The sequence below is a fragment of the Falco naumanni genome, chromosome 1, assembly GCF_017639655.2.
Source record: "Falco naumanni isolate bFalNau1 chromosome 1, bFalNau1.pat, whole genome shotgun sequence".
In the NCBI taxonomy this organism is placed as follows: domain Eukaryota; kingdom Metazoa; phylum Chordata; class Aves; order Falconiformes; family Falconidae; genus Falco; species Falco naumanni.
Genome location: NC_054054.1, coordinates 109,051,738 through 109,074,558, shown reverse-complemented (window position 1 = coordinate 109,074,558; position 22,821 = coordinate 109,051,738). Strand labels below are relative to the sequence as shown.

The 22,821-nt window shown below is 48.6% G+C and overlaps 2 protein-coding genes across 3 annotated transcripts in view; both read right to left on the bottom strand.

Annotated features, from left to right (window-relative positions):
• RPH3AL (rabphilin 3A like (without C2 domains)) overlaps positions 1-4,301 on the bottom strand; it is a 42,865-nt gene extending 38,564 nt beyond the window's left edge. For both annotated transcript variants that reach the window (XM_040617963.1, XM_040617972.1), the window contains exon 1: positions 4,226-4,301. The gene's annotated coding sequence lies outside the window, so the exon portion shown is untranslated. The remainder of the gene's footprint in view (positions 1-4,225) is intronic.
• A 9,731-nt stretch (positions 4,302-14,032) lies between these two features.
• Positions 14,033-20,089, bottom strand: RFLNB (refilin B). Its single transcript, XM_040617928.1, is given in 4 exon segments — positions 14,033-16,789; positions 18,093-18,202; positions 19,800-19,812; positions 19,814-20,089. Coding segments are annotated over 4 exon segments (645 nt in total). The 5' UTR covers positions 20,005-20,089; the 3' UTR covers positions 14,033-16,458.
• Between the last annotated feature and the right edge of the window lie 2,732 nt (positions 20,090-22,821).

The window sequence follows — 22,821 nt, the reverse complement described above, 5'->3', positions numbered from 1 at the left end:
CTGCCTCTGCTGTTTCCCTGACGAGACTTGGACTCCTGCAGCCAGAGAACAAAGCACCAGAGACTTCAGTCTGCAAGAGAGATGTCTTCCAGTGGGATCAGAGTCAAGGGAACAGTGGCAGGGTCACACTGTTGATTTGGCCCCACTTCACTGCAGACTGACCACAGGACAACAAAGTGAGCAGGATCTTTCCCACCAGACAGTCCCCATGTGGCCTGGAGGATGAAGGTGGGCTGCAGCCAGCTGTGGGGTGGTACATCCTCCAGGCGCAGGCTGGGGAGAGGCTAATGCCCTTCCACACTACACCACCAAACTGCACAGCCATGGATCCTGCAGCAGGCACATCTTCCCAAAGCAGCAGTAGAACAGCAGTGGGAAGTGCTTCCAGATGTACTCCTGCTCCGCATTCCAACAGCCTGTACATTCAGCACCAACTACAACTGGTGGCTGCAATGGCAGAAGGTTGCCATGTTGGCACGTCCCATATCTAGCCCTGGCTGACAGCAGTACACAGGCACAGCCCTTTGACACGATGCTCTCCAAGGAATTTCAGGCTCTTCTCTGAAGAAAGGCCAGTTTTGTCAGCAGAACAGCAACATCATTTATGTCTACCTTAATAACAGATCACAGTTGTTGTAGGTCATGCCAGAGGTCCAGTGAGCACAGTACCTGCTATCTGACCAGCTCCAAGAGCAGATGCTTAAAGAAGAGTATAAGAACAGAGCACAACACAGCAATACCCTCCCAGCCTCCAGAGATTCCTAGATCATGTACTCCCTGAGCCCGGCTGTAGCTCTGTATTTAACACCCTCAACATTTTTCTGTCCCAAATTTATCAGCCTGCTTTTTCAGCTCACGTACACTTTTAGCATCATCTTGCTACACCAAGTCCCTTCCCCACTCCTCCACCTCAAACATTTTGACTTTACCTTGACTACATCAAAGTTAAAACTGCAGGGTCTTGTTGACATTGAGGTGGTCACTGCAGTAGAAAACACCTCCTCACGGCAGCAAAAGCACAGTCTGCACGAGCCCTCCCGCAGCTGGGCTGACTACAGGTGCCCACAAAGCATTATTCATTGGAGCCCTGCAAATACAAAAATGTCCTAAACAGGCCCATAAGGACCTCTCCAGTCAGCTTTCAATTGCCTGGTTATTTCAGCTAAGCAGCTCATGCCTATATTAATTTTTTTTAATAGGCAATTAATTAAGCTTCTTTTTTTTTTTTTTAAATACTTCATTTAAAAAATAAAAATTAAACAGTTGGCCAGAGATGAGTTTCCAATTCCCAAGCTGAGCTGTGCTGGTGTAATTAACTCTCCTGCTTCGAGGGCATAGCCTCCCCCAGGACTCCCAGCTTGCACCAGGTACTGTGCTGGCCTGTTTTTCCTTTTAGCTGCTGCTCCCTCAAAGAGGCAGTGTAATTACTCTCTGCTCCCAACACCAGACCCCATTATCCCTGGGAAACCTTAGCAACTAAGTGAGTGTTTGCTCTTGTTGCTATGACAGAGGATAAATGACTAGCGGAAACAGATAAGGTTAACCCAGTCTCTGCCTCCCACCCACCACCAGCCAGTCCCTTTTCCTCCCAGACACTAGTTGGGCAGCAGGGAGACAAGTATGAGCAGGCAGAGAAAGGCTATTTAGTCCAGACGCAACTTTTCCTCTCATGTTTTTAAGATTGTAGTGCCACAGTTGCGTTCTAAAGTATAAGACTGCTTTAAAGTGACAGAATAACCCTTGGGGCTGTAGAAGCATGGCAGAAGGCACACACTTGACTTTCAAGATACAGCCAAGTCTCAGAGCCAGAGAAGGGGAGTAACTATGCCGGTACAAGCGCTGGCCTAAATCAGGGCTTTGTTAAAGTTTTTCTCACACACAAACCACTTCAGACTGCCCCTTCACACCTACATTTAGCAGTTTGTCTGCCACTCCTGTGGCAAAGGAGCATGCTGTAAGCATCAACGTTTTATAGGGGCTAAGCAGGCAGGCAGAACAGACACAGCGGACCCAAGCAATCCTCGCCACCTTTCTGCTCCCAGCTCTCAGAAAGGCAGAAAGCTGGGCCAGCACACAGGGGCACAGCTGAGCAACGACCTTTTACCGTTTCTTACTTTGACAAACCCCCACAACAGTGCAAACTCTTAGCAGCAGATAGAGAGCCAAGCAACACAGGGAATCCAATATGATCAGACTTGACTTGCAGCTCTGAAGTTTGGGCCAACAGAGACAAGGAAAACACAATGTCCAAATATACACCATAAAGCCTTGGCAAGCTTTGGCACAACTTAAGCAGCCAGTAAGATAGACTTTCTCCAGTCTGTCTCCCTTTTAACGCAACACCATGAAAGCTCAATGCACCAGTGCCAGCAAAATAGGGAAAATCTCAGAGCTGTGCGTTCAGATCTGGTTGGCCCAGCCTGAATCAAAAACAAACTGGCTGTAGCACACAGAAAGTGAGAGGTGTCATTATCACATAAAGCCAAGCTGGAAAAGGAGCAAGTGAGGATGAGTTTTGGGAGGAAAATATGGAAGGTTCCCATGCACTAGAGCTGCTTCCCAACCCTAGCAGCAGTGGCAAGAAGCCTAACTACTTTTAAGACAGAGCTTGTTAAAGAGCTTATAAAATACAATGCCCTGGAGATCCACACCAGTCCTATGAGTAGGAAGATAAAATCAGCTCTACAGGAAAACTGACATACAGTACCAACAATCCTGTATTAATGAGAGACACTTACTAGCATGACTACTTGATATATGGTAAGCTATAAAGAATCAGGTTTTGCTCAAGCAAAGCAGTCTTCTGGCTCCCCAGCACCCTGTGATGCTGAGGAGGAAAGCCAGCACTGTTGTACCTGCCAAGGTGTATCTTTATTTATCAGACTTTGGCCCTATTTCCTTCTGATCTCCAGCCAGGCAGGTGCCCTTGTGTAAAGTGAATAATTCATGAAGACAGCAGGCTCTTTCTGACTCACTTTCTGGGGCAGGTTGATCTGGCATAGGCCTAGGAGAGGCAAATTAGCATTTAAATGGCCAATTAGAGAGACTCATTTCACTATTCTGATATGCTAAAAAGTTCAGGAGGCCTTCTTTGGCTAAGGTTGGCAGGGGTGGAATAGGCACCTCCCAGCCTCCAGAGAAGCATCAAGTTTCTTAGAAAGAATTGGACATAGCAGGGAAGTACTGAGCACGGGCCAGTGTTTGTCAAGGAATCCTTTGCAGGAGAACTGCATGCCAGCCTATTTCACTGGTAACCTCAAGTGAACCAGGAAAAGCACAGTTCACGGCCAGCAGAGAAACACTGCTGAGCAGCCTGATTCCAGGCCTTGCCAAAAACTCACTGTCCAGCGCAGCTCTGAGCCACAGGCCTGCCATCACATCTGGAGGATGAAATATCCTTTCTCAGCATCCTTAAGCTACAGTATTCATTTCAGGCATCCCAGGAAGCCTTTCAACAACACACAAACATGGCCAGCAGTAACTCCAAGGCCTTTACCATCCTGTATCACCCTGATCATTGCTGATATGAGCAAAAAGAAAGCCGTGGGCTTTGACCAGGCCGAGGAACACCTGACCCAAGCTGCAGCAGATTAAGACCACTGGGGATGGGCACAGCATGTCAATCTTACTTGCACATACAACAGCACCCATCACTCCATGTCAGAGTACACAAAGAACCACGACAATCCACCCTCTGCAAGACGCACATTGTGGTTCCCACTACACAACATGCACAAGCCCAACAGCTCTCTAAAGCACACTGGGCCTGAAATTCTTTTCAGCGGAGCATGTCACTTAACTTTGCGCTTCTGGCTCGCTTCCCCCCCTCACCTCTCTCACATTGTGTTACCTTCATGAGGCTTAACTCCACCTAAATTCAGCCAAGTTCACCTTGCTGTGTTTCTGGACTGCTTTCAGCAGCACTTTTTAGATAGGACTCTCACACCAGTGGAGCTCCAGCTCTGGCTGCCCCAGCCCCCCCCCAAAAGCTGCTCCCCCATCCCAGCTCGCCGGGGGAAGGGGCTGTACCCCACGGGCCCCACACACGGCCGTTTTCCCGCAGTTGTCCTGGCAGCCTCTACGTACCAACACCTAAAACTCTGCTTGAAACTCCGCACGAAGCGGCCGTACACCCTGCCGGCAGGGGCCTGCACCACCCGCTCCCTGCGGCGCAGCGTCCCCCCCACGCACCCACCTGCCCTCCGGCCTCGCCCCACTCGCTCACCCGGCCTCGCTGCCCCGGCAAAACTCGCGGCCGGCTCCACCACGGGCCACGCTGGGACGCGACGCAGAGCCGCTCCCCCCCGCCGCCGGGACAACGCGGAAACGGAGCGCACCTGCGCTGCGCCGCGCCGCCGCCTCCGCCAGCCCCGGCGGCACCGCCCGCGCCCCCGCCGGCCCGGGCACCCCCTGGCGGCGCCGCGCCGCACACGCCCCGCCAGCGCCGGCCGCCGAGACCCACAGCGGAGCCGCCCGGTGGGGCTGCGGGCCGGTTGGGCTGCGGGCCGCTGGGACCGGCCGGCCGCGCCCGGGAGCCCCAGGGCAGAATAACAACCCACTGGAAAAAAAACAACCCACCAAAACAAACTAGGAACAAGGAAAGCCCGTACCGAAATAAACCTCAAACCAACAAAACAAAACAAACAACGAAAGAAGGAAAACAAACCAAAACACAAACCTATCCAAACAAAGCAAGCCCCCAGCAACTAAAAAAAAACAACCAAAAAACCCAAACCCAAAACCCCAAAGCAAAAAAATGAACCCCAAGAAACAAGCAAAAGTATCACACCAAAAACCAGCCCCACCAGAAAAATTAATTATCTGGGGAAAACAAAAAAAATTTAAACCAAGAGCAGCACCTAACAAAGCAATGTCATCTGCTAGGCCCAAGGCAACCATGGGGAGCTCATAACTTTTCAAAATTCAGTGCCCAAATCTGCAGAGTGATCCTAATAGTAGAGACCAGCTACAGAAGGTTGTCTGGTGTCAGCAGCAAAAATTGGTCTAACTTTTTTGACAGTACAGCTGTTCCTCCCAGGACTGCTGTGGGCAATCCTGCCAAGGGGCTCCCCACATCAGGAGAAGCTCGGTCTGCCTGCAGGGCCACCAACCAGGTATGACAAGGACCCGGCGTGTACCCAACACACCGAGGTAAACCTGGCCAGCCTGCTTCGACTAACTGCAGGTGAGTGAGGGACCAAGGGCTGGCGTGGCTTTTCTTCTGCTTTCAACAATTGCCTGTAGCCTGCTCCCTCACATTTTGTCATAATCATTACGTCAGGCTTTGTATTTTGGAGAGCTGCACCAATGCCAATTACTGTCCCATGTGGCACAGGGAGGGTGGGGATGGGGGGCAAAGCATTTGGTGAAGTGACAGCCTGAGATCATACAGTGAGTCAACAGAAAACTACAGGAAAACAATTATTCCTTTGCACTAGCCTGTGAACACAGAAATTCGGGCTTATTACTGTCTAAATGCCCAGTGGATGCAGTGAGTAAATTTGCCTTGTGACAGGAAGGGAGGGAGAGAAAAAGACAGAAGGAAAAGAGAAAAGAAGAGAAAAGAAATCCCAGTCAGTGCTTTTACTGCCTGTTCAGATCCTGCCGTTGAGAAACCTGGTGGCCCTGCAAGTCCCATCACTTCCATACATCCACACGACCTCAGGATAAGCTTAGGGACCCTAAGCCACCTTTTACCTAAATCAAGTTCAAGTCTGAGTTTATATTTTGCTTTTTGGTTTAGGCAAGTGTTGAAAAAACCTCAGAGGAAGCACTGTTTGCATTAATACAGAGCCTGTATTTCTGTGGAAGAAAGTACTTGAAGATGACATTTTGCACCAGGGTAGTCCTCCACACAGTCAATAATATAAATAAATTAAACACACGGTTCAGCCAACTTCAGAAGATAAATTACCTTATTTAACCAGCTGTACTGGCAGGAGCAATAGCCACAGGAAAAGACACTAATCTCAGAGCCTGTATCCATTCTGTTGTTGAATTTGCTCATCAGGATCCCCACAGAACCACAGATAACTTCGGAGTTTGACTGCAAGGCTGGGCCTCGATAGCTGGAAGTCACAGAGAATAAATATGACATTACATTAAAAATTTAAAAAGGCTAAATATGAGTTTTATCTTGATAGCATGAAGTCAATTTTTAATATACTCGTTTCTCAGAAAGCAGGCTCTTCCAATTCCATCCAAAGAACCCTTCAAAATCTGTCTTTTATCAATGATGGGTTTCACTGAATTATTCACCAGATCACAGCTGCCAGAGATTTTAAATATACACGACAAGAACTGTAACGGATAGCAACCTTCTCCAGCAGGCCTATCAGCAACGCTGACAGTTGCACTGCAGATGCCCCAAGCTGATCCAGCCTCCTTTCAGCACAGCTCATAATTGCACACCAGGGAGCAGCCTTTCTGTGCCACCCTCGGACAGGCACATTTCTCAAGAAATGTAAAATAAAGACCACCATTTTCAGAGAGATGTTAAACTCATGGGTATGAAGGTGTCCTCCAGAAGAACTACAGATGCTTAAAAGCAGCTCTGTTGTATAGCAAAACAATCCTAATTGTACGAATCCTGGAGTGCTATGGGAAATGATTCCCAGTTTGGACACTGGACTGGTAAGCAGGGGTCTGGGCTCCCATTGTCAGCCATGTCCTGCAGGGCAATCACAGCTGAGGTGTTGCACTGCTGATCTGCTTTCCACAGTTTGACCTTTGTTTCTGGTTAGATCACAGGTTCCTTCAGGTAAGGATTCTCATCATCTGTCTGTTCAGCATTTGACACAAGAACTTGAGGGGGACAACTAGTGTTTTAATACACAAGTAATAATAATAATAGTATTAATTATGAGCAATTTTAAACACCTAGAATAATCAAAGGCCAAATTGGCTGGCTGCTTATCTCTGAAAGACCATTTCCTAGGGACACAGGCTGACAACTGGCAAGGAGCTGCCGCAGCCAGAGATGTTTGGCATTCCCTTCTCATTGCCCTGACCACTCCGGTTCAGTCTAGCCACTTTATAATTCACAGCAAGGCGGCCAGGATTTTTCTCCAAGCTGTTACCCCGATTGCAATCCTCTACTATTTGGTCCGCAGCCATTCAATCTGTATTCATTCCTGTAATCATCATTCCTCAATAAAAAGGTCAATGATTTAGTCTCTAATCTGAACAACAACATAAAAATCTTGCCTATAGATCACACCTGCTTAAGAATATATAAGACAAAGGAAACGTTTAAAGAACACTGATGCTTCATAGCAAATTAAGCTGCTTTTTTACCTGTTTTAAAGACAAACTCCCCATTCTGATCTACTGCTCTTTTTGCTTGCACAAACAAGGCTCAGGGATAATTCTCTTTTCCATGTTCAAGGTAAGCCTACAGCATCAATGGCATCATTGCACAAGACTTCCTTGGTAGCCCAGTGTGGTAGGTCTATATGCAGTTTCAGGGCATTTGTGGAAATGACGCAAATTTTGGAGTAAACTGGTTGCACAGGGAAATCTAGAGGAATTTATCAGTGTAGTAGCATTTGAAGTCAAAAAGTGCACCCACACTCCCCCCAGCCAAATAAAAGCTATCTGAGTTAGAACCCAGCAGCCATGGGTTATATATTTGAGGCCTGGGCAGTTCCTTGATGTCCTGCTAAAAATACACATATACACTACAACTATGAAGATCCACTTTCTGACACCAGCTTAGGCTGGGCTTTGAATTTCAGGCTTGCAAGTTTCCTTCCTCATGTCACCAGTTCTAGATAATTGCTTATAAAATTACTAGTTTTTCCAATCACAATGTAAGGCACGTTCACAAATCTCCTCTCAGAGGCACCTGCCTGTTGCATTACCCAGATTTTATACTGAATGGGCGTCATGGTAACATCCCTGTCTCACCAAAGGAAATAAATACAATGGTACCTTCACTTATTTTACACTCAAACTAAAATTAAAGAGGAATATTCAAGCAAATTGAAAGAAAAATCTAACAACCCTTACACATATAGATTAGATCTACTGTTTGAATGTAATTACCCTTCCTGGCAAGGGTTTGAAATTGGACTTTATTTTGTGAATTCACAAGATATTTATTTTCAAAAGACATATGCCTCCAAGACACAGTGAAACCTTCAGAGAGTTGTGGAAAGTTTGTCGTTAGTATTTTTACTGTGAATCTCAGGTAGAGCATCCACTGAGACTAGAGTCTGGCTGTGCTGGGCACAGCAGAGTTTGAGACTCTCAGTCTAAAAGAGAAAGGGGAAAAAGATAAAAGTGACAAAGTGGGTAAGGGATTTGCCTGGGGATGATGCTGGTTCAGAATGAAATTATCTGCTGCTGGGGTCATCTCACCACTCAGAATCCTCCTGGCCAACTGGAGCAACAGAGAAGACAGGTGAACCGGGTGTATGTTGTCCTACCTGTCCTGGTACTCCAAGGAGGAGCTGTCAGAAGATGATTTTTTTATGTAGCTTGGCCAACTGCTACCACTGGGCTCTAATTTTGGCTAGCAAGTCAGGTTTATTCATAATAAAATTAATGACGACCACCACTAACTACAATTACCTGTTCTCTGAAAAACACTGCACTCACTTTTCAGTCTGGGTGAATTATTCACATCCCATTACTGCTGTTGCTGTTTTCCTTGCCTTTTTGCCCTGTGTCACCATCCCTTTCATCCACACGCAGGCTTTGGAGACCTGCTGGCTGCTGTACAGCATTAGTAATAACCATCACTGTGAAACCCCGCTGTTGACACTTTGAAATCAGCCCATTAGCGGCAGTAGAAGTGCTGCTTGCAGCCCAGGGATCTACCGTGGGAGCAGCCTCCTGGGAGCCCAATTTCATCACAACCTGTCTGAATGCAACCACAAGTGTCTGCCAAATCTCACATCTAAATAGATTAGAAGGAGAGAAGGAAAGAGGCAGGCAGGGAGGGGGAGAAAGCAACCAAACTAGGATTAAACCTCATGTTATTTCCAGGGAAAAGACAACAAATAAGCAGTGCATTGCTTCAGCAACTGTTGCTAGAGTTCCCACAAATGCTTTTTTTCCAGTTTCACCTCCAAAGGAGACATACTCATCTCCCTTGATGGTGAGGCTGTTAAAACACTCACCACCATAACACAGAAGCAAGGGCAGGTGTGAGAATTGCACGAGCCCCAAAACACTTGGGAGAGCTATTGCCACCTCAGAAGCTGTTCACATATACCTTCAGTGCTCTGATGTATGTGGAGAAAGGTGGAGGGGTGGGAAAGGAGAGGGCACTTTCACTCAGCAACTTCATTTACAGGGCTGAGGTACTACAAAGAGATAGGAAGGACCCTGATAGCTGGTCTTGCAATGGAGGTTTGATTCTTCCCTCTGCAGCAGTGTGCTGCAAACCCTGCAGCCCTATAATACCTTACCTACTGCCAGAGCTGTACTATCTTGGACAACACTTTCTGGTGTGACCATATTACCTCAAGCAATCCCCAGTACCTACACATGCAGAGAGACACAGGGGAAGAAACCTGTGCTGGACAGTGTTGTTCACAGAGCAACGGCACTGGGCCCCAGGCCAAGCAGGCAGGCCCGGGCTTGCCGCTGTGCCAGGGCTGCCCTGGAGACCTCGCTGAAGGGCAGGCACTGAGGGGACTGGAGCGGAAAGGGAAGGGGAAAGGCAGCAGTGAGATGGAGGGGAAGGTGCTGAGAGGACAGCTGAAGGGCGAAGGTGAGGTGGAAGGAAAGGTGCTGAGGGGAGATCGCAATGGAAAGCACTGAGAGGAGATGGAAGGGCAAAACCTGAGGGGAGACAGAGGGGGAAGGCACTGAGGGGAAGAGCTGAGGGGAGAGAAGATGGAAGGGCAAAACCTGAAGGGAAATGGAGTGGGAAGGCGCTGAGGGGAGAAGAGATGGAAGGGGAAAACCTGAGGGAAATGGAGGGGGAAGGTGCTGAGGGGACGAGCCGAGGAGAAATAGAGGGGGAAAGCACTGAAAGGAGAGGAGATGGAAAGGAAAAACCTGAGGGGAGATGGAGGGGGAAGACACTGAGGGGAAGAGCTGAGGGGAGATGGAGGGGGAAAGGGAAAACCCTGAGGGGAAATGGAGGGGGAGGACACTGAGGGGAAGAGCTGAGGGGAGAGAACATGGAAGGGCAGAACCTGAGGGGAAACAGAGCGGGAAGGTGCTGAGGGGAGAGGAAATGGAAGAGCAAAAGCTGAGGGGAAATTGAGGGGGAAAGCACTAAGGGGAGATGGAGATGGAAGGGGAAAACCTGAGGGGAGATGGAGGGGGAAGGGCAAAACCTGAGAAGAAATGGAGGGGGAAGGCACTGAGGGGAAGAGCTGAGGGGACATGGAAGGGGAAAGCACTGAGGGGAGGGAAGATGGAGGGGAAGGGTCACGTAAGTTCCAGCCAAGGGGGCTGGACCAGGGCTGCTGACCTTCCTCTCCGCGCTCCCAGCCAGGCCGGAGGGGTGCCGCGGGCCGCCATGCCAGACCTGCTGCAGGGTCCCAGCGGCGGGAGAGCAGCGCGGGCAGGGGGCGGGCAGGGGGCTTCCCGCGCCCGCCTCCACCGCCGGCCCCTGGCGCGAAGCCGCGGCGCAGGAAGCAGCCACAGCAGCAGCAGGTTCCGTGCAGGAGCGGCACCAGCACCGCGCGGGCAGGTGAGCTGGGCTGGCCCCACAGCTGTCCCCAAAACGGCCCCCTCAGGGTCTGGGCAGGCCCGGGGAGGGAAGGGGTCATCAGGCAAAGCAGCGTGTGCAGGCTGGGACGTGACCACTGCTCAGCATGGCACGTTTGTGCATTTGGCACCCCATATCAATGAAGGGACATTCAGCTGTGCACCATCAGGAAGGCGGCTGAGATTCACCTGTCCCTGTTGGCCAGAGGATCCGGTGCTCAGCTCTCCCTTCATCCTGCCTGGCCCTCCAGGATAGCTGCCAGGGAGAGAAAAAACAGCCCTCTCTAAGAAATCATCTATGGCACTTCAAAACTTTTCACTGGACCTGTAGTCTGTTCACACATACTTTCATATATAGCTCCAAATCCAAAAAAAGAACAAGATTGACTACATGTAACTACACAGCATAAGCAGTAGGAGGCATAAGACGTCTGTCAAGTGGTAGGAAGTTTCATAAACTTCCTACATAAGATTTGGGATGCTGTAAATATTTAGTGGTTTTCTTTTGGTGAGCTACAGTATAGTTGTTTAAATATTCGCCATTCCACAGGCATGAGTCACGGCACTGATCTGACTTCCCATCAGTGGGGTTCAGTTGCTGTTGTAGCTACAGAAGGGGAAGCTCGCTTCAAAACATCTTCCATGTAAAGGAATAGCCATTCCCTTCCAGTATCTTAGTACAAAAAGTGCCTGAAGGCTTCCAGAAGTTGTACTATTAACAAAAAATTATCACGTTGCTTGCTGTATTAATGGATAACAGCTTAAAATAATCCTCAACAAATAAGAATCCATTTCCTGCCTAAATTGAGTTAGGCAAGCGCAGTGAACTCGATGCTAGTGTAGAAGTGCTAGTAATGCATTAACAGCCTCAATAAATAAATTTTACAGTTGTGAGAATCGTTATGTTAGCCCATCGGATAAATACATATTTTCCACTTAAAAATAAGATTTTTAGGCTATTAGTATTTTTTTATTGATTTGGTTTCTTATTAATGGGCACGTAAAGGCACAGCAAGCACTTGTCTCATCATCCTCTGTATGAAATAAACAAGAGGGCCTCAGGGAATGCATGCATTTTTGCTAACAGCATTATTGTTTTAACAGATAAACACCGCCACAAAACCAGAAAGCAGCAGGCCCGCTCCCCTCCACTGCTCGAAATCCCAAGTACTGGGAGGAATCTTGACTCAGCCCAAAATAACACAGAAGAGAATCAGAAGGATGCAGAAGTACCCAAGGTTGTAGTATGCTCTCCTGCCATTTTGGACTTTAGTCAAGCAGTTCAGAGTCTTTCTGCTCAACTTAATGAAAGCCTTCGATGGGATGGGATTCTTGAAGATCCTGTAGCAGAGGAAGAAAGGCTGCACATTTATAAGACAAACAGAAGGAAACGTTACGAATTGTATATCCAGCAACATTTGCCCACTGAGCCATGCCCGATCATCAGGCATTCCCCATTACTTCATCGCAGACCGTCATGCACAAGCAGCAATCACACAGTATGTAAAGAAGATTGCTGCAGTTATTTTCCAGAGGAGCAAGCGTGAACTGGTCCTGAATGCTGAATGAGCTAGCGCAGTCTCCAAACTGCAACCAGTGGTGTCACCTAAAATCTCTCAACAAGTTCTGTAGCTTAGTACCGATTACTCACTGTCTTAATAGCTGTGTGGAGAACAGGACATTTATACTTTAAAAACAAACCAACCCATTAATTAAAATACAGATGTAACTCAGACTACCTCAGCAATTAAAATTTCCACACTGCCTTTGTCCTGCAGTACCCCTAGTTACTGCTACTAGTTTATTTCAAAATAATACTCGCTGCATTACACCAGAGATTTTCAGGTATTCACGGTCTGAATTTCTGGTCCCGACACCAGCAAGCACAGCCCTTGTGGAAGATGGGGAACGTGAGCGTGGGCAGCTGAATGACCAAACACCTTGTCTGGAGGCTAAAATAATTTGCAGGCACACAAACTTACCTGGTACTTGAAACCGAGCGAGCTGCAAAATCGGGATTGGAATCCAGCCCCCATCACTTGGCTTGTGATCTAATTGTTAGGTACAATATTTTATTTGTTACAAAAATTCATTGTATCAGACCCTCAGATCTGACATTATGGAGAATCACAGTATATAATACAAGGAAAATGGAGTATATCTATAACAATAGGGTTATCCTTGTCATGGTATGTACTAACTAGAAGCCCATTTGGCCAATACGAATTAAAAATCACATGAAGCAGTAGGCTGCCTTGTATTCTCCTGCTTCAACTTCTCATAGTAAAGGAACATCACTCATACAAAGTGTTACTACAATATTAAAGGAAAACAGCCCAAACCACACTAAAGGAAGTATTTGGCAGTTAGATGGCACATCTTAAAGGAGAGAAAGTTTTTCCTGAAGCCCTCCTGAAAGATACTCTTCTGATTTTTAAAGTTTCTTCTTACTGGCTTTTTAAATGGGCTGTCTTTTATAAGCAACTGATGTTTATATGTGGCTTTTCTGCTGTTTAATACTTTAAATACCACATGATATTCAGATGCTTGCACAGACTTCTGCAGGAGCAGGCATGCTTTACAATAGCTGCAAAGCTCCCTAGATTCCAATAATGTCATTACATGCAAATCTAGAGCTTTTGCAAGCAGATAACCAGATGAACAATAAGAAGTAAGCAAAAAATTCCATTATGAATTAACTGATGTTCAATTGCATCCATTTCTACTTTGCCAGAGATGCTAACAAAATCAACATGCCTGCAAATTCGGAAAGGTTTGAAGAACAGATTAAGCATCCAGAAAAACACAAAAGAATTTCCCTCAAAACAATAGTTTGTAACCATCTATTTTGTTTTTATAAAGTTTAATGCATAATACATTCTAGTTTTATTTTATATCGTAGTAATATAGTATTTGAGCATCTACATTTTTAACCAAGATTAAAAAGACATTCCTGTCTGGTTAAATACGTGTTAACATTTGAAAAGGATAAGTGCTTCACTTGTAGGATATGCTGAAATCCATACCAGAAACTCTCTTTAAAAACAAACCTATACCAGATGAGCAACTCAAATATATATTGAAGGGGATTTTCAGCTGTCTTCAAGGCACTTTTCAATGTCTTGCTAAACTGATAAAACCACAATATTTGGTGGTGGTTTTTGGTTGTTTGGTTTCTTTTAATACAGACAGTTTTAGATGGGAAACGCCCTCCTGGAATATGTAAACGGCAATACATGACATAAGGGAAACAAGAGGGGAGCTGGGATTGGCAGGATATATTATGTATTTATTTCTAAGTAAATACCATAATAAACACTGAAAAGCTTTGAATGAAAAATAAAGAGACTTCCCTATACGATGGTTTTCAGATGATTTATTACCAATAATGTAAAAGACAAAAACTAGGAGAAGGGAGTGGAAAACATCCCAGACACAAGAACACTTGCACAGAGCTAATCAGAGCTTTGCAAATGTTGGAATATAAATAATTTAAAAGGTATCTCTACCAATTAAAAAAATTTAAAAGGTACATAATTAAGTTTGTTGGCTTTACAAAAATCAGGTGCTTTACCCTAAAATCATAGTGTAAGGGTCATTTCATTTATACCTAGGAACAACTAATGATTACAACTTAAAATAATCTTCTTTTAGATCTGCAAATGAATTCATTGGAAGAGTGTTGTCGGAGCAATCCAGGGTCCGTGTTCTTCCAGTGTCCTGTGGCCAGCACCAGATGTTTCAGGAGCAAGGTACATGAAACTGCGAAGCAAGCAATGATGCAATAGCTTTCCCAAAGAGTTCTGTCCATTTGAAACCCCCCACACTTCAGGGCTGAGTTGTGTCTTCTGTTACACAACAAAGACATCCTGGGGCAATGTTTAGGGGGGAATTGCAACATGTATTTTAAGACATACGGTAGTCTGAAACCAACATGTTTAACGAGGAGACTGCGCTGCTCTTAACAACAACTCTGGAGCAAAGCCTACCTGACTTTGGCATCCTCTGTCACCCTGACATTGTTTTAGGATCTGGTTTTCTGAGGCCAGTACCAAAGATCAAGGATGTTCTGTTCTGAGCTAATAAATAAGTAAAAAACCAAAACAACAAAAAACCCAAACCACACAAACTCAACCCTTCCTGCTGCTTTTTTAGTCTTTCCAAGTCATTTCAGTTCACACTGCAGTACGCTTCCACACCATTCAGCACACTTGCACAAACACGCATTAAGTACAGCTCAAGAACAGACTGCCGAGTTTCTAACTCACCACTGACAAAATTCACCCTTGGGGCTATGCACTAGCAAAGTCCTCTGTAAAAGCAGGTGCAGGGCTGATGTTACACCAGAAGGTGACCTACACCTCAGAGGAGTTTTGGAATACATAGAAAAGCCGTGTCCAGGTAAGTTAAGCCTACCAAGCATTTCCGAGCAGCTACACCACACTAGCCACCAATGTAACACACGGTCCCAAAAGTGGATGCTCTCCACACCACACTGCTCTCTGTCAATACAGAAAAAAAAAAATATCTGGGTAAAGTAAGAAACCTCTCAGTCTTATTTTCATCAAAGCACATGACAAACTAATGCACATAACATCCAGATGGAATTCCATAGTATCTGAAGTTACTCCCTTTGGTCCCCAAACTCATCATGCACTTGGGACTGGAGGGGTTATTCAGCAGCCTACAGACAGGCAAATGCTACCCCATCCCAGTGACATCCTGAATACCAAAGTCCAGAGAGGACACGGACCTTTGCAATGAGAAGCTCAACAGGAAAGCAAAGCTACAGCTGTGGATTTTGCTATCCAATAAAAATTTGCCTTTTTCTACTGTCTACCTCTTCACAAGCCGTTCCCCCAATGCCAACAGCTTCTCACACCTGATCCCAGCATCTCCATTCTACGTCCCTGTACACATGGTGCGTTTTCTGAAACTTTCCGAGTTACAATTCCCTTAGTGCAGACAGTGCAATGTTGGTAAAAACTAGGCACTGATGTTTTTCTACCACCACATCGTCACATTTCCAACAACCCAGGGATAATTTTTGACCTGGTATTTTTCATTACAAGTCCTACTACAAATGCTAGCATGATACACAGACTACAGTGCTGCAGAAGTCATTATAAGAACAGAAGATACATCATGCCATTCACCTAAAGAACTTGAATTACCTGATCCTCTTTTTGCTGCCTGGAGCTGCAAAAGCAGTTTATCTCCTGCTCTACTCAGAATTCCTCTTCTTTCCAACACACACCTTCAAACCAGACATGATTGCCATAGGATAACATCTTTGTATCTGTTAAATGCAGAATTCCAGATTTTTGTCTGTTAGCTTTTTCCAGCAATTTCCAGGAGATGGTTCTTCTAGAGAAAACAGTCTCACAATCTAAACAGAAAGGAATGACAACTCTGGCTGGCTGTAATCAAATGACCTGGCAGATTCTACTGCAAGAGAGCGAACTGCCCTTGTTTTTGCACATCACCACAAAGCATCAAATGGATTTCCACCTGCCAGGCACTATTCCACATTCTTTCTTATCTGTCACGTTATTTTCACCTGATTACTGCACTGTGGGGAAGGGGAGAGAACTCATGACCTTAAAGGCAAAGAAACAAGTTCCTTACTAGTTATGTTCCCACAGAAAACTGCATTCAAGCCATTCTGATGCTTAAAGCAGGAATTAAGAGCTGAGAAAGAGGGTCTGTACCCGCTTTAGCTAGCGGAGTTAGCACAGTACATTAGATGGGACTGGGATGGATCAGAGCAAGAGAGACGGCTGTCAGTCAGCAACCATCCAGGACACAGTCGTTCCCAAGGTACTCTGAAGTTTCCAGCTCTATGCTGGAGAGGAACCGCCGCACGGTCTTACGACAGTTGTAATCCAGCGTGGTGGTGTACACAGTCTTGGCGTGCTTCGGGTAGATGATGGTGGTACTCGTGAAACGCTGGGGCTTGTTGCGAGGCTCAAAGTGGACTTCTGCTTTGTAATTGCGCCACGTGCAGTTTGGGACACAGATGACCGTCTGACTGCAAGAGGAAATGCTTAAGCCCACTGGCATATAGATGTCATCGATGAAGTGCTTCTCGGAATCGTACTTAACTGAAGACGTGTACCTGAAATACAAGGGAGACATGCGTGAGCTCGGCTCCAGAGCAGCAGGCTGCGTTTTCCGGAAAGCAGAGCTGTTGTGTACCAGGGTGGCTCCTCAGCCCCACACCTGCCACCTTAACAGAGGAACAGCCACATCTCACAAAAACTGTCTGCTGGTGTCTTACTCATTTACGGGAAGAGGGAAGAGTCTTACATTACTGACATGCCCGGCACTATCACTGTTTTGTCCAGCTGCCAGCACTAGCAGGTTATCTTCTCAATCCTCGTGTCCATCGTTTTAAGCCTGAGCTCTATGAACCCAAGAGCCTCCTTCAAACTCCAGTGCCTAAACACAGAGGCCTAGATCCACATTTAGGCTTTGCACATAAGCATCCCAATTCCTCAGAGCGCCAAGTCCACAGAAGTACATGTTATGTTTTCAGTTCTCCTTTGTCAGGAGTCACATGGGAGTTCTCTGCTATTGCTCCTGGCATGGGGCACTCTCTGAAGGCAAACTTCTGAAGATTTGACTGGCAGGAAAATACTACTATTGCACATCAAACTCTGCCGGCAAGATAATCCTCTGTGCCTGGATTGCAAAAGAAAGTTTTCATCACCTTCACACTGCAACAACTCCGTGTTAGCTTTTCTGCAGTGCTGCCTGCCTTCAATTGCAGCCACAGTGCCAGCTCCTTCCCCACACCAGGCCAGTCCTCCCCTGCCCTGTGCTAGGCTTCCGTTTGATTCTATCAGTCTAGTTCTGCTTGCACAGTAATCAGCTGGGAGCCTTCATTGCTCATTACTGCAAATCATGATGTTCAAAGGAATAATTCGCAGGCTATGAAGTGATGCAGTGCATTAAAAAAAGAAATAATAACGCACTCCCTGAATACTAACTTTTCTTTTAGTTCGCACAACCAGCCACTGCTGATAAGATAGAAAGTGTTTATTACAAAACCATGAAGGTTACAAGAACAAAATTCCTTTCCCCTAATAAAACAGTCCTAGAAAGATGGCTGCTTTGAAGATCTTCCCTCATGATTACCTTCTGGTTAATCAGTTGAAAGCCAGTATTTAGAAGCAGTGCAATGAAGTAAAAGCAAGAGCATAAAATACAGGAAAGTCTTCCTGGAAAACAGCCATATGGGAGTAAAATAGGCTGAACACTCCTTCAGCCTGTACAAATATTCAGGTCCAGGAGTGTACAGCTGTGTGGAACAATAGCTCTGCAAATAAATTAACTTGACTCATAGGCGCTGATAAGGCCTAACTACTCCTTTACATGCTAACTCCTTCAAAACGAGAGGCCTGTAACACAGTATTTACCTTATTTCCTTCGGTGGTAAAGGGTCAAACTCAACTCCTTCGCCAAAGGATAAAGGACACAATCTTGGAGGGCAGCTGGAGAGAACAGGGCTGGGGGAAAACACAGAATTCTGCAAAAAAAGCCAAAAATAATTCCTTTTATTTAACAATACAGTATATTCTCAGGAAAATGCATTTATTTAGCCATTAGTACAGAGCTGTTGAGGTTCACATTTACATGACATGCAAGAGGATCTGCTAGTGCGAGACATGCCTGCAGGTGCAACTTGCAGGTCTGACTTCACACTAGTCTACAGCATCAAAGATGTGGCCAAGTGTATTTTTTGAAGACAAAGTCCTAACTCCAGGAGCTTACTTCAGGGGAGCCACTCTGGGAAACGAGAGGAAAACACAGCCCCTCGGTGCAGCAGAGCTTTCTGCAGCACGAACTTGAGTTCACGTTGAATTTATAGCAAACATTGTACGAGTGTATGAGAGCGAGCTCTCCTTGCGGGATTCATCAGATCTGCCCACAGGCAGATCACAGCAGGAAGTTATTGCAGGACATCTTGCTGTGAGCAACCTCCTTGTAGCTACTATTTGAAGGTATTAAATCCAATTTGTGTAATTTACACACAACCTGGTGGGCAGGATTAACTCATTCCAACTGAGCAGCAATTCATGGAGGGTCCCCACGCTCCTCTCTGTGACAGGCAGCACTATGAGCCAACACCGGCCCAGCAACATCCCGCAGCCAGAAGCAAACTAAAGCGGCCCTGAAGGGAAGCAACCTGCTTTTGTTTTTGCAGCCACCTCTGCATATGTGCTTTACTACACAGGGCAGAGGGGGCTGTGAGCATCTCTCCTGTTCAACACGCTACTCTCCTATGGCCTTTCCCAGTTTCACAGATGCACCCCTGGAGGAAAGGGATCTTCCCTCCAGATTTGTGGTTTCTAAAGTATTTGTACCAACAGCTCAACGTCAACATTCAAAAATTATTATGCAAAAAGCTAGCACAGCTCTACCTGATACCATTAAGTGAAACGATGGTTTAATACACAAACTTCCTACTCTGGGTCGCTCTCTGGAATGAGAGCTCGTTTTCCACAGGAGTTTCCAGAGATGCGACGCATCCCAACCCCTACCTGGGGCAGGAGAGACCAGGGCTTCCCTGGGCCAGAGCCCACCCCAAAGCCGGAGGCTTTTGTAAAGCCCCACCAGCTCCCCGGCCGCAACGTGGCCCGGTCTGCGGCTCCCCCACCTCCCCGGCGGCTGCCTCCCGCAGCGGGTGCGTCAGGGGACACGGCGGCAGCCAGAGCCGCCGGTGGACCGGAGGAAGCCGGGGTCGGTGGTTTCCAGCTTGTGCCCACGCCAGCTGCCCGGTGCCAGCCCCCCCGGTAAGCGCCGTGCCGCCCGGCTGGCTGCCCACCCTCCTCCCCGCCAGGACGCTGCGGGGCCGCCGGCCCCTCGGTGCGGGAAGGAGAAGCCTCCCGGCCGGCCGCCCCCGGCGGGGCACGGGGCAGGGCCCGGGGGGAAGCGGCTGCTCCGTTCCGCCGCCCGCAGGGCCCAGCACCTGCCGCAGCGGGGGCCGAGCGCGGCGCCGGCGGGTGCCCGGGGCTACGCGTCCCGCTCCGGGCTGCGCCCCCGGCGGAGGGTCCCGCCGGCCCCGGGGCAGCGGCGCGGGGGGCGGCCCGGCGCTGCAGGGGGGTGGCGGGGCCGGTACTCACCGCGGCGGCGGGGCGCGGGCGGCTCGGACTCCGGCAGCCCGTTGGTCGCGGCGCGGTCGGGGCTGCCCGAGGAGAGGAGCCAGGGCGGGGGGGCGGGCCCGGGGCTGGGGGGCAGCCCGGAGTCGGGGCTGTCGAGCCCCGCGTCGCCCCGCTTCCTCATGTCCGGGAGGTCGGGTACCTCCCGCAGGCTGAGCCGACCCACCATGGCGGGACCCCCGCGACGCCCTGCCCCGCGCCCGAGCCCGCCGCTCCGCTCCCTGCGCCGGCTGCGCCCGGGCGGCGGCGGCGGGGCGGGGCCAAGGCGGCGGGGCGGGGCCAAGGCGGCGGGCGGGGCGGGGGCAAGGCGGCGGGCGGAGCCGGCTCCCCTCGCCTCCCCTGTGCCCGTCCCGTCCCGCAGCGGTTCCCCCCGATCACGGTGCCCCCATCCTCCCCGTGTCCCCCTGCTCCCGATACCCCCCCCCCCTCCCTGTTCCTCCAGTGCCTCCCTGCTGCCGGTGCCTTAGGTGCCCCCATCCTCATGGTACCCCCGTGCTCCCAGTGCCCCCATCCTCCCGGTGCTCCCAGTGCCCCCATGCTCTCAGTACTGCCGTCCCCGTACCCCTGGACACGGTCCCTGCCCAAGTGCTGCACCCTCGCTCCCATCCCAGCCGCACGGCAGTAGCCAAACCAGCTCCTGCCCGGCTGCCCTAAGCACAGCCCTAATCCATTCTGTGGACTGTGCACCATCCTAGTGCACTGCCCCTTCCCATGCCAGCAAGGATTTTGGGGAGCACTGAAAGAGTGAACCCCGACTGCCAGATCCTGCTCGGCTGTCTCCACCTCCAATACACTACTTTCCTCAACAGCAAGGGTCCGTTGGGTGTTTTGGCAGCCTCACAGACTCCCCTGGAGTAAGCATCACAGCTGCCTGGGACAGAGGGTACAGAAAAGCAACCAGGAATTAGTGATAGTGCCCATGCACCACCACCAGATCTATGAAGTAAAGCGTTTCTGCTGAGACCAGCCTGACCCCGCTGTCTGCCGGGCACCCCGGCTGGGTGAGCAGAGCTGGGGGCCTGCGACAGGACACAGTGATTATAATGCTGGCACTGGGATGGAGCAGCCCGGTGCTTGCTCAGCCCCTGGGCAGGATTGGGATGACAGCAGGGGCTGGAGAGGAATCGGGGGGCCACCCAGGCCCTTCGTGGTTCAGCCAGCCTCTCCCATTGCTCAACCTCAGCGGCAGCTGCAGGGGCAGCTTGCAGCGGAAACAAGGGTCTTGTTTAGGCTGCAAAGCAGCAGCTCTTGCACACCAGCTTCACTCACCCCCGGGAGTTTACTGAAACCCTTCAAAACTCACAGTTTTCCCCCAGGCTGCTTTTTTCTAAACCCTTCCCCGAGGACTCGGGCAGCAGTGCTGCCACCCTTAATTGCATCTTTCAGGCAAAGCTGCTGAAGCTGAAACAAGAAAACAGAGGGAAAATGTCTTCTTAGCACTAGAGGAGACCAAGGGAACGCTTTTTGGAAAATCCTAATGAAATAATTGCGCCATGTCATCAGATTTGGTGGGGGAATACTCTTGTGGAGGGAAAGCAACTGTCTGCAGCCGGCCAAAGTCAACACTCCCCTGTGCAGTAACAAGCAGTCTGGCCTGACAGGCCCAGCACAAGTGAACCCAAACCCCTGAAAAGAATTCCTTCCCTGCCCCAAAATTAAAAGCAGAGCAGGGCTTTCAGCCGTAGGCGTCTGTGGTTTGCAGCTATGCGGTGCTGGGAACTCCGGAGACTTCCTCAAGGAATTTACATTCCTTTGAAGAAATACTATGAGGCTGTTTGCTGAAAAATGCAGATGGAAAGAAAAAGAACATTAAAAATTTTGATTGAAATCTTTGGGGTCTGAGTAAATGTGCTGGACAGGTGTTTTCTCCCTTTTGATTTAAATACATCCCCAAAAAAAGAGGTTCTGGTCTCCGTGAGCAATGGGAAAGCTGATTGCTCCTCGCTTCAAAATCTCCCATAAAAGCCCTTTATGAAATTAGACGCCTCAGAAGGCGCTGGAGCAGTTTCCAGATGAACGCGATCATTATTTCAGAGCTGCTGTGCAGCTCCTGGGCTAAAAACCATGCTGCCAATAACCAAGTTAGTGCAATTTGGTAGCGGGAGGGGACCTGTGGCACCTCCCAGCAGCCACTTCTGAGGGCTGCCAGTGTCCCCACAGCTGCTCCTGTGGGGATCGGGCTCTGAGCATGGGGGATCTCGGTGCTTGGAGAGCTGCGTGACGCTGCAGCTGGCTGTGCCTGGGATGAGCAGAGCCCCATGGGCTTCTGGAAGTCTTGCTGCTCTTTACTTACTAGCAAAAAAGTCTCACTCTGGCCTTAACACAACTGACAATTTTTTTGTGCCCTTCCAGGTGCTTATTTCTGGGCTTGACAGGTGACACGGAGGTGTTTGAGCAGCCAAGTGGGCTCCGCAGCCCAGCCTGCCTCGCACCGGGCTCAGACCTGAGGATCTCCCACAGCGCCAACATCCAGAGCTGCAAATTCACCTGCTAGGATGAAAAGGAAGCGTTTAACCAGCATTCAACTACTTGATAACTAAAATACTCTTGATAGTTACTGTATACAGGGACCCTGCTTTTAAGGCACGTGTACTCTGCCTTCTCAGAAAGCCCGTTTCTTCCTGAGCCTCTCAGACCGTATCAATCTGTGCTGTCCCCGATGGCACTGGAAATCTTTTCCCCTGCCTGTACATCACAGACTGTTTGTCCATGTTATTTACTTTTCAACTGCCTGTGCACAGCCGGGACAGAGCAGATATGACTATCTTATCAAGATCCTCCTTCCATAAAGGACTTTCCACTGGGCCAGGCGCACTTGGCTTAATCAGCAACCAAACAATAGGCGCATTGATGCAGCACGGGGGTCTGCCACGGTGGGCAGGGGGAAGCAAATCAGAAGGATCCCATGTTATTTGATAACGGTGGAAAATTATTTCCAAACAATGGGAAATGCCAGGCTGCTCCCTGCAGCGCAGACCGCGAACCC